Below are 11407 nucleotides of genomic sequence, written 5' to 3' on the forward strand. Positions count from 1 at the left end.
CTGGTTTTATTTATTCCTTTAATCTCTTTGCCATTAAAAATGCAAAGAGGGGGATCCATTAGGTGGGAATGGGCCCCCCCAGCACAGGGGGATGTGAGGCCGTGGTGGTTCCCGATGTCCCTCAGCACAGGAGGGTCACACCGGGGCCAGGCCCCTCCATGGTGGAAATGAGGGGTAACGGGGTGTTCCCTCCCTGCCAGCCTTGGGGCAGGATCCCCAGCCCAGCCTTGGGGCAGGATCCCCAGCCCAGCCCAGGGATGGTGGCCCCACGGAGCCTCTCTGAGCCCCCCAGCCAGCTCCTGGTTCCCCTGGAATTACTGTGAAGTTGGGTGAAAGCATTTTTGGGAAGGGACTTCAGCTTGTCCTCCTTGCCAAGGCAAATGGGCTCGAAACATCCATCAAAGCCAACATGAAATATCAGGGATAAAACCACCCAGATCCGCTGGGAAAGGGCAGGACCCCCAGCGGGATCCACAGCTGGAGTGGGATGGGGCACATGGAGCTGTCAGGAAGGAGCCAGGTCCTGGCTGCCCCCAGGTTTGGGGACGCTCCAGCCCCTTCGGGATGCCAGGAGGCCACGGATCCCCCACCCACCACCCACTCCCTTCCCAGGAGGACTCATCCCCCTCAGCATCACCCCCGGGTGCTCCCACGGCCCTCCACCCCCACCCTGCTCCATCCCCCCCGTGTCTCCAGGAGCCCCCACAGCCCAGAGCGCTTCAGAAATCCCACTTTTATTTCAGATCGGAAACAACCAACCAGGAAGAACGAAAAAAACCCAACCCACCCCAAAACCCAAAACCTCCCCCCAAAGAATGAGAAACGGCCCCAAATCTGAACCAGTCCAGTGCCCAGGTGGGTGCTACATACAGGCTGGGGGGGGCTCGGGGGGCTCGGGGCTCCCCGGGCTGGGGTCGCTCCGGCTCTTCCCAAGGGGGGTCGGCTCAAAGTGCATCAAGCAGGAGGTCAGGAATGTCCCGCACTGGGCAGGTGGGGAAATCGAGGCACGGCACAGGGAGGGGGGACAGGGGTGGGCTTTGAGGGGGGGGGTGTGAAATCCAGCCCTTGGCAGCCAAGTCCATGCAAACGCTCCCGGCTCTAGGAACCATCTCAGGCGCGTGTATTGCTTAGGGGATGATTTGGTTTATCATAAATACGAGCTATAACGTTGGATCGGAGTATCCGGCGGGATCCGCCGCGGGGGGGGCCGCGGGCCCCGGCGCGGGGAGGGGTCACACGGGGCTCCATGCACGTTCCATGCACTTACGGGTTGGTTTTTGCCCGGCGAGGGGGGCTCGGGGGCGGCGGTGTCGTTACCGAAGTCTCCATGCGATGGCACCGCCCCGGCCCGGCGGGGACACCCCCGGCCCCTCGCCGCCCCCCTCCCGGGGGGGGCACGTCTCTGGGCCACGGATGGATGTACAGATAGATATTTATATATATTTATAGCTCTCTCCTGCTCGCCGCGGGGCCGCGGGGTGACCCCACTATTTCATGCCGCTGCGCAGCACCTGGTTGGCGGCGATGAGCATCACGCTGATGATGAAGGCGATGGCGAAGGCGCAGATGAGGCTCTTCCGCACGCAGGTCTGGCGGATCTGCTGGCTGGAGCAGGCTGGGGGAGGAGAAAAACAGGGGGTTACCCCAAAAACACCCTCCCCAAAGCGTGGCGGTGCCGCCCCGCGCCGTCGGTGCCGGGGGCGTTCAGCATCCCCGGCCGGGCACTCACTCTCCACGTCCACGGGGCACTCCTCGGCCGTGCCCATGTGACTCTCCTCCTCCGTCATGATGATGTTCTCGATGTCCTTCATGGACAGGTGCTCGCAGAAGGTCTCGTACAGCAGCCGCTTCAGCTCGTCCACCGTCAGCTTCTGCATGTCACACTGCGGGCACGGGGTCACCCCGCGGCCAGGGGGGGCGGCGGGGCCTCCCCCACCACCCTGGGGTGTGGCACTTTGGGGCCTCCCCACCACCCTGAGGTGTGGCACTTTGGGGCCTCCCCACCACCCTGGGGTGTGGCACTTTGGGGCCTCCCCACCACCCTGGGGTGTGGCACTTTTGGGTGGGTCCCCCCGGTCTGGTGTCCTGGTGACCCCCCCGTGGGTGTTGGCACAAAACACCAGCCCGTGGCAGGGAGGGGGCAGGAAAGCTGAGATTGGTGCACTTTGATCCTGATCCTGACCCTGACCCTGATCCTGACCCTGACCCTGACCCTGATCCTGACCCTGATCCTAGTGATTGCACTAACCCTAAACTGGAGTCTGAACCTGAGCGATCCTGACTCCAACTCTAAACCTGACCTTAACCCTGATCCTAACCCTGGCTCTGATCCTAAACGTGATCCTAACCCTGTCTCCAACCCTAACCCTCATCCTAAACCCAACCCTGACCCCAAATCTGACCCAACCCAAACCCTGACCCCTTAAACCAGTGCTGACCCTGACACTTAAACCCAAGCTGGAGCCTGAGCTGGACCCTAACCCTAATCCTGATTCTTAAACCAACATTAAACTTGATCCTGACCCAGAGCCTGATCCTGACCTTCGCCCTCACCCTAATTCCACCCCAACCCCAATCCCACCTTGAGCCCGACCCCAGCCCCAGCCCTGCCCCTTTCCTGGAGCCCCCAGAGCTCTGGGTGGGGGTTCTGGGGCGCTGCCCCGGGGGTGGGGGGTGTTTGTACCTTCCAGAACACGGTGTCGAAGTCGGTGCCGTGGAACTTCTCTGGGATGCCCGAGGTGGACAGTTTGGGCCCCAGTAACGTCACAAACTCCTCAAAGTCCACCTGCCCATCACCTGTGGGACACAGGGACACGTGTGACACCCCCCAGAGGGGTCGCAGGTGGGGACACCCTGCCTGGACTCGGGGATGCTCAGATATCCCCACCCCATGGGGGTCCTGCTCCAAGCCATGGTGTTTTTTGGGAAGACCCCACACCAGGGCTTGGCGCTGCCTGGGGACCCTCCCTGGGGCAGCCTGGGGGGACCCTGATCCTTGGGGGGCTCAGGCAGAACCCAGATCCCCCCAGATGTCCACCTGGAGCAGCAGTTGGTGTTAAGAAACCTTGGACTTCACCAGCCAGGACCCCCAAACTGGCTGAGGACCCCCAATACCTGCCAAGACCCCACAGCAGGGACTCCCGAGACCAGCTGGGAACCTCCAGTAAAGTTGGTCCCCAACTGAGGACCCCCAGTGTGACTGGGACTCACACTGGACCCCCCCAGTGTGAGCTGGGGACCCCAAATGCTGACTGCCCCCCCCCCCGAGCTGGCTGGGGAAGCCCAACATCATCCCAGATCCCAATTCCAGGCGGGACCCCAATACCATCTGGAGGCCTCCCAGTGCCAGCTGGGGACTGTCACTGCTGTCTGGGGACCCCCAAAACCAACCAGGGACTCCAACACTGGGTGGGGACCTCCAGCAAAGTTTAGGGTCCCTGACACCAGCTGGGACTGCCAACACTGGCTGGAGCCCCCAGTGCTGGATGGGGACCCCCCAAAACCACCTGAGGACCCCCAGTGCCATCTGGGTCCTGTCCAATGTGACCTGGGGACACCCAACGTCAGCTGGAGCCCCCCAGTTCCAGATGGGGAAAATCAACACGGTCCAGGACTGCAAACACCAGCTGGGATTTCAGTTCCAACTGTGCCCCCGTGGTGGCCGTGTCCCCCGTGGTGGTGGCCGTGTCCCCTGTGGTGGTGGCCGTGTCCCCCATGGTGGTGGCCGTGTCCCCAGGGGTGCTGCCATGTCCTGTGGCCGTGGGGACTCTGGTGTGGGGCTGTCAGGGCAGCACTAACGATGAGTAACGAGGGGAAGAGGAGCCTTGGCAGCGCTGCCAGAAAGGCTTTTAAATGGGGGGAAAAGGAAAACCAATAAATTAAGGAGCTCTTTGAGGTCCTGATGGGCTCGGGAGGGACACGGGCAGGGACAGGGTGATGGTGGCACTGAGTGCTCGAGGGGCACGCTGAGGACACAGCCCAGGGTGCAGGATCCAGCCCAGGGTGCAGGATCCAGCCTCGGCACCACGATCCCAGCAGGCTCAGTGACCCCACAAGCACCCCGGGATCATTAAATCCTCCCAGATGAAGCTGCGTGGTGAGGATGGTGATGATGGATGAGCAGGAAGCTCTGGAATGAGGATCACACCTGGAGCAGGCTCATCCCACATCTCGTGTAGGGTCCAGCAGCACCCAGTGGGGTGGGAATGGGGAGAACCAGGAGTTCCACCGGAGCGGGGGCCAGGGTCCTGTCCCTGTGCCCACCCTGTGCCCACCCTGTGCCCACCCAGGTCCTACCGTCCATGTCGAGGCGCTGGATGATGACCTCCAGCTCCACCTCGTTGGGCATGTAGCCCAGGGAGCGCATGGCCGTGCCCAGCTCCTGCTTGGAGATGAACCCGTTGCCATCCCGGTCGAACACCTTGAAGGCTTCCCGGATCTCTGCGGGGGGAACGGGGATGAGTCCGGCTGCACACCCCCCCCAGCACCCACAGATCCCCCCGGGCATCCCACCCACCCCTCCAGCCCTCCTGGGTGTCCCCACACAGGGGACAGGGCAGCACACGCCCCCACAACCCCCCCAGAAGGGCCTGACCCCCCAGGGGGACCCCACAGACCCCGAATCTTTGCTCCAGTTCCAGTCACCCACTCGTGTCACCCACCCTGTCCTTGTCACTGCCAGGCCTTCTGCAGCCAAAAATCCAGCATTCCACCCCCAAAACACATTCCTTGGATGTGCCTGAGCTTGGGATGGCACCAGGTGGGGGCTGCACGTGGGGGGACCCCCACAGTGCTGCAGCATCCAGCTGGGAGCATCCCTGAGGATCTGGGGTCGGGGTGTGCCAGCACCTCCTGGGGTGTTCCAGGATCACAGAGTGGGACTGTGGCCCCATTTTGGGATTATGGGCTGGAACTGTGCCCCACCCCACAGTCCCAGGGTGGGACTTTGCCCCCATCCTGGCATCCGGGGCTTGGTGCCGGAGCTGTGCTGCACTTCACACCCAAAAAAATCCCAAATCTTGCCGGAATTGCCGCAGTGTTCAGCCTTTTCCTGTGCAGAGGAGGATGGGATAGACGTGGGGAGAAATTGGGAGGATTTGGGGGGTTCTGCCTCCAAACAAACCCTCGGGATGTGGAGGAGGATCCCTGCTGTGCCAGGCTCAGAGGGCACGAGGTGTTCCCACGGGCTCCATCCCACCTGCTGTTCTCTGGGCTTTGCTCTGTTTCGGGGGATATGTGGAGCTGGAACAAAGCTTATGGAAAAGAAGGACCAGGGAATTTGTACTGGGAACAGCAGGAAGCTGGGTCGGGATGTTGATGGCTGTTCCTTCTCTGTGCCAGCTGCCAGAGGGATTTATGTAGAAGGATCCCAGCAGGAGAAATGGGCTGAGAACTTTGGTTTTGGGAAGAAAACCCCACGTTCTGTCACATTACCAATCCCCAGCACTTGGGGACGTCCCTGCCCGGATGGTGGCACATCAGTGACATCTTCTGAGGGGTTTTGGGGGAGTTTTAGGGTTTTTTTGGCCTGTCTGTGATGGCTGATCACCTCCATGGTCGGTGTCCCTGCCCAGGCAGGGGATGCTCCTGGGGAGCCCCGCTCTGCTCCAGGCACCCCCCAAATTCATCCTTCCAGGATGCTCATCCCAAAGAGCTCAAAGGAGGCTCCTTGTCAGACGGTTCGGGGTGTTGGGGGACAGGCAAGGACATGTCCCAGCAGTGGCCAAACCGTGGCCCCAGCTGGGGCACCCCGACCCCCCCCACTGAGCCGGCAGCCCCTCCTGCCCCCGCGGGAAGCCACGAGGGGTGTCTGGGTGTCCCCAGCGTCCCCCAGGCTGTGGGGGAGAGGGGCAGGGGGCAGCGGGTGGCAGCACGTCTGGGACCTTGTGAGGTCACCTTGGGGCTCGCGTGGCATCGCGAGTGGGCATCGGGGGACACCCCACGGGGACACCCTGGGGACAGCAGCACCCGTGGGTGTCACACGGGGCTGAGTGAGGCACCACGGCATCCTGGAGCACGTGGGGAGCGTGAACACACAGACAGCAGGGTGTGAGCATACACAGAGTGTGAGCACACACAGACACCAGTGTGAGCACACACAGAGTGTGAGCACACACAGACAGCAGGGTGTGAGCACACACAGAGTGTGAGCACACACAGACAGCAGAGTGTGAGCACACACAGAGTGTGAGCACACACAGACAGCAGGGTGTGAGCATACACACAGAGTGTGAGCACACACAGACAGCAGAGTGTGAGCACACACAGACAGCAGAGTGTGAGCACACACAGACAGCAGTGTGAGCACACACAGACAGCAGTGTGAGCACACACAGACAGCAGGGTGTGAGCACACACAGAGTGTGAGCACACACAGACACCAGTGTGAGCACACACAGACAGCAGGGTGTGAGCAAACACAGACAACAGGGTGTGAGCACACACAGACAGCAGGGTGTGAGCACACACAGACACCAGTGTGAGCACACACAGACAGCAGTGTGAGCACACACACAGACAGCAGGGTGAGCACACACAGGCAGCAGTGTGAGCACACACAGACAGCAGGGTGTGAGCACACACAGACACCAGTGTGAGCACACACAGACAGCAGAGTGTGAGCACACACAGACAGCAGTGTGAGCACACACAGACAGCAGGGTGTGAGCACACACAGACACCAGTGTGAGCACACACACAGACAGCAGGGTGAGCACACACAGACAGCAGTGTGAGCACACACAGACAGCAGGGTGTGAGCACACACAGACAGCAGGGTGTGAGTGCACAGACGGTGTGAACACACACACTGACACGGAGCATGAGCACACTATGAAGACATGCAGACAGCAGAGTGTGAACACACACACAGACACCAGTGTGAGCCCACGAAGTGTGAACACACACAGAGTGCAAACATACACACAGACACCAGTGTGAGCCCACACACAGACAGCACAGTGTGAACACACAGACTGCACTGCAGCAGGGCTGGGACACAACTGGTGGTGGCACTGGACCTGTGCGTGCACAGACAGACACACGGACACAGCCCATGTGGTGATGCTGTACCTGTGTGTGTGCACACACCAGGGCCTTGCAGGGGTGTACCTGCGTGTGCAAACACACACACAAACACACCCCTTGCAAGGCTGTACTTGTACACACACACACACACCCCTTGTAATGATGCCATACTTGTGCACACACCCCCTAACCCCTTGTGAGGGTGTACTTGTGCACACACCCACACACCCCCCTTGCACTAACACTGTTCCTGTGTGTGCACACACATGGATGCAAAGCAGAACCACCTCACAGTGATGCTGTACCTGTGTGTGTGTGCACAAAAACATTGCAGTGACGTGGCTGTGTGTGCAAACACACAGACACCTTGCAGGAGTGTGCACACACACACACACACAAACACCTTGCAGGGGTGTGCTCATGCACAGACATGCACCAGACACACCCCCCTTGCAGTGCTGCTGTGCTGGTGTGTGCACAGACACACTCCTGGCAGTGCTGTGCTTGTGCCTGTTCACACACACACACACACAGGTGCCCTCACAACCAGCTCTGTGCTTGTGTGTGTTCACACACACTCATGGGTGCACTCACAACCAGCTCTGTGCTTGTGCACGGACGTGCCCCACATCCCCTTGCAGTGCTGCTGTACCTGTATGTGCACAACCCCCCAGCACCTTGCACGGATGTGCTTGTGAACACACACACACACACACAGCCACGCTGCAGAGATGCTGTACTTGTGCACAAAAACACACACACACAGACACACAGACACACAGACACACAGACACCCCTCTCTGCAGCAGGGCTGTGTGTACAAACTCATCCTGCTGTGATGCTGTACGTGCACACACACACACACACACTGACACACGCAAACACACACAGAGCGATGCAAACACACACACACAGCCCGCAACAGGGCTGTACATGTGCACACACACTGACACACACACAGTGACACACACACACAGTGGCACACACACACACACAGAGTGACACACACACACAGTGACACACACACACACAGAGTGACACACACACACACACACAGAGTGACACACACACACAGTGACACACACACACACACAGTGACACACACACAGTGACACACACACACACAGTGACACACACACAGTGACACACACACACACACACAGAGTGACACACACACACACAGTGACACACACACAGTGACACACACACACACAGTGACACACACACACACAGTGACACACACACAGTGACACACACACACACAGAGTCACACACACACAGTGACACGCACACACACAGTGATGAACACACACACACACAGAGTGACACACACACACACACACAGAGTGACACACACACACAGTGACACACACACACACGGAGTGACACACACACACAGAGTCACACACACACACAGTGACACGCACACACACACAGTGACACACACACACACACAGTGACACACACACACACACACAGTGACGCACACACACACACAGAGTGATGCACACACACACACACACCCTGCAATGGGGCTGTACATGTGCACACACACTGACACACACACACACACATTCTGACACACACACCCCCCTCACACACACACACACAAACTCACACACACACTCTCTCTAAGACACACACTGACACACACACTCTCTCTCTCTCTCACACACACACACATTCTGACACAGCCACCCTGCAGTGAGGCCGTGCCTGTGCATTCACACACTCACAGATGTGTGAGCACACACACGGCGTGACGGGGCTGTGTGGAGGGGGGTGTAGATGCTTGTGCACACACAGTGACACACAGTGACACACAGTCACACACAGTCACACACAGTCACACACACAGAGTGACACACACACACTGACACACACACACACGCACACGCACACACACAGAGTGACACACACACACAGAGTGACACACACACACACACTCACACTCACACCCACACACATGGAGCCCCTGCAGTGAGGCTGTAACGAGCACGTCAGCGCACACCCCCCCTGCAGAGCTGCACACACACACACAGAGTCACACACACACAAACACACAGAGTCACACACACACACACACAGAGTCACACACACACGGGTGTGCTGGTCCCGGATGGGTTTTGGGGCTCCCCTCATCCCCAGTCCTGGGCTCCTGCCTCAGTTTCCCTGCAGGGATCCCCGGGGGCTCCAGGCCGGGTGCTGGGCCCAGGGGTGCTCTCCCCAGGCGCGCTGGGGACACGTGTGGGGTCACCCCCCGTGCCTCAGTTTCCCCCGTGGTGCTGGGTCTGGGGCCAGCGATGGGGCCGGGGGTGCTGCAGCCCCTTCTCCCGCGGGCTCCCCGGGGACACTCCAAAGTCGGGGACCACCAGTGCCCGTCCTGCCACCCCGGCAAACTTTTGGGATGGAAAAAGCCATTCTGGTGGTGGCGAGCTGAGCCCGGCCCCGCTCATGGCACGGGTGGGCAGAGCCCCGCCGGCCGCTCCTCCCGGCCGGAGCCCGCTGACACCGGGGCTGCGTGGGGCTGCCCTGACCCGGGAGGGTGACACAGGTGACAGCCACCCCTCGGGCCCCCCGCGCCACCAGCCACTGTCATATTATGACAGCGGGGAGGGGGGTCACCCCGCCACGCCGAGGAGGGGGGGTCCGGCCCCCCGCCACCACCGCCCGTCCCTGCTGTGTCATATTGGCACAACCGGGGGCCCGGGACCCCCGCACGCCTCCCCTTTCAGCTTTCCTTCCTCCCCTCCTCCTCCTCCTGCTCCTCATCCATCCATCCATCCGCATCCCGCTCGCCCTCAGCCTCCCCACGGCGCCGGGGGACGCGCTCCCCGACTCCTCCGCAGCCGCATCCCGCGGGATGGACTTCCCGGTTCCCCCAGTCCCCCTGACCCCACATTCCCATGGGATGCCTCCCTCATTCCCCCCGGCCCCCCAGCCCTTGCAGCCCCATCCTGGACTCCCCCCCAGCCCTCCCCAGCCCTCCCGCAGCCCCCCAAACCCGCTCACCCTCCAGCTCATCCTCGGGGATCTCCACGGGGCGCTGCTCGGCGAGGATGTTGGGGACGGTGTAGATCCCCCGGTACATCAACGCCGCCGTCACCGGGTGGAAAGGCATCTTCGGGGCTCCCCAAAACCCAAAGTTTAAACCCAAATCTCCTCGGGTAGAGCGGCGGGGGGTCCCCCCGATCGGTACCGCCGGACGCCGAACACAAGTTGCCGGCACCCGCCGCCCCCCGCCCGGTACCCACCGGCCAGGGGGGGCCGCTCCCCGTCCTCGGGGGCCGGCGGCGGGACGGGGCTGGCGGCGGAGCCCCTCACCGTGCGGTCAGGGCTCGGGGGGGCTCCGCTGGGGGCGGCCCGCTGCCCCCGCGCACATGCCCTCCCGAAGTGGAGACGGGAGGTGAAAGCATCCAAGCCCCGGTTAAATCCCGGTGGAAGCGGCGGCGGCGGCGGGGGGGACGGGGCTGGCCATGCCGCTCGGGGCCCCCCCTCTGCCCGGCCCCCCCCCACCTCCGCCCGCCTGGGGGCCCCCCCTCGGCCCCGGGCCGCTCACAGCCCCCGGGGGGCCGCTGCCACCGGGCCACGCTCCCCGGTGGGGCCCGGCATGGCGGGGCCGAGGATGAAGGCGGCCTCTTCGTCTTCCTCCTCCCTCCTCCTCCTCCTCTCCGTCCTCCCCGCCAAGTGTCCCGGGCAGGCCGGGGTTCGCAGCCGCCGCGGCTCAGCCCCCGCCGCGCCCCCGCCGCCCCCCCCGCGCCGCCGGCAGCCGGAGCATCCTCGGCCCCGGCCCCGGGAAGCGGCGGCGGAATCCGGGGAGCGGCGGCGCCGGGCGGGTTTTGAACGATCCCGCCCGGGAAATGGGGCTGGGGGCGGGGGGAGGTGGGGCCTCCCCTGGAGGGGGCGTAATGAGGGGGGGGCAGTGCGGCAGTGAGGGGGGCACGGCCACCCGGGAGCGTCCCGGGCCGCAGCCCACCCCGCAATCCTCCCCGGAGGGAGAGCGGGAGATGCTGGTGCCCCGGGTGGAGGCTCGGGGGGTGCTGGGGGTCCCTGTGGCACCCCCTGTCCCCGCAGGTGTCACCCCGGTGGCCCCACATGCAGCAGCCCATGCCCAGGCAGGTGTCACCCTGAGGTCCCTCCACATGGCACCCCATGCCCGGGCAGCCAACCCGAGAGGTCCCCACACGTCACCCCAGGCTGTCCCTACCCCCAGGTCCCTGCACATGGCACCCTGCTCCAGGGGCACTCACCATCCCAGAGTCCCGACAGGTCCCTGGGGCTGTCACCATCCCGAGGTGCCATCACCTGCACATGGCACCCCACACCCAGACAGCCGCCACCCCGAGGTCCCAACACATGGCACCCTGTTCCTGGGGAATGT

At 62.4% G+C, this 11407-nt stretch overlaps 1 protein-coding gene across 1 annotated transcript; it reads right to left on the reverse strand.

The window, feature by feature from the left end:
- Positions 1 to 714: 714 nt before the first annotated feature.
- Positions 715 to 10828, reverse strand: CABP7 (calcium binding protein 7). The gene is made up of 5 exons (XM_064674604.1): positions 10039 to 10828; positions 4297 to 4440; positions 2684 to 2796; positions 1730 to 1883; positions 715 to 1615 (listed from the first exon to the last, which is right to left on the reverse strand). Exons 1-5 carry the CDS (start codon positions 10145 to 10147, stop codon positions 1488 to 1490), a joined length of 648 nt encoding a protein of 215 aa, XP_064530674.1. The 5' UTR covers positions 10148 to 10828; the 3' UTR covers positions 715 to 1487.
- Between the last annotated feature and the right edge of the window lie 579 nt (positions 10829 to 11407).

The sequence above is a fragment of the Pseudopipra pipra genome, chromosome 18, assembly GCF_036250125.1.
Source record: "Pseudopipra pipra isolate bDixPip1 chromosome 18, bDixPip1.hap1, whole genome shotgun sequence".
Classification (NCBI taxonomy): Eukaryota; Metazoa; Chordata; class Aves; order Passeriformes; family Pipridae; genus Pseudopipra; species Pseudopipra pipra.

What these genes read in the sequence shown, in the direction of transcription:
- CABP7 (XM_064674604.1), bottom strand. Translation starts at nt 10,147, where the DNA reads ATGCCTTTCCACCCGGTGACGGCGGCGTTGATGTACCGGGGGATCTAC. An exon ending in CCCCGAGGATGAGCTGGAGG is followed by an intron (nt 4,441 to 10,038) that starts GTGAGCGGGTTT and finishes TTCCCCCCGCAG; the next exon opens with AGATCCGGGAAGCCTTCAAG. An exon ending in CCAGCGCCTCGACATGGACG is followed by an intron (nt 2,797 to 4,296) that starts GTAGGACCTGGG and finishes TGTGTCCCACAG; the next exon opens with GTGATGGGCAGGTGGACTTT.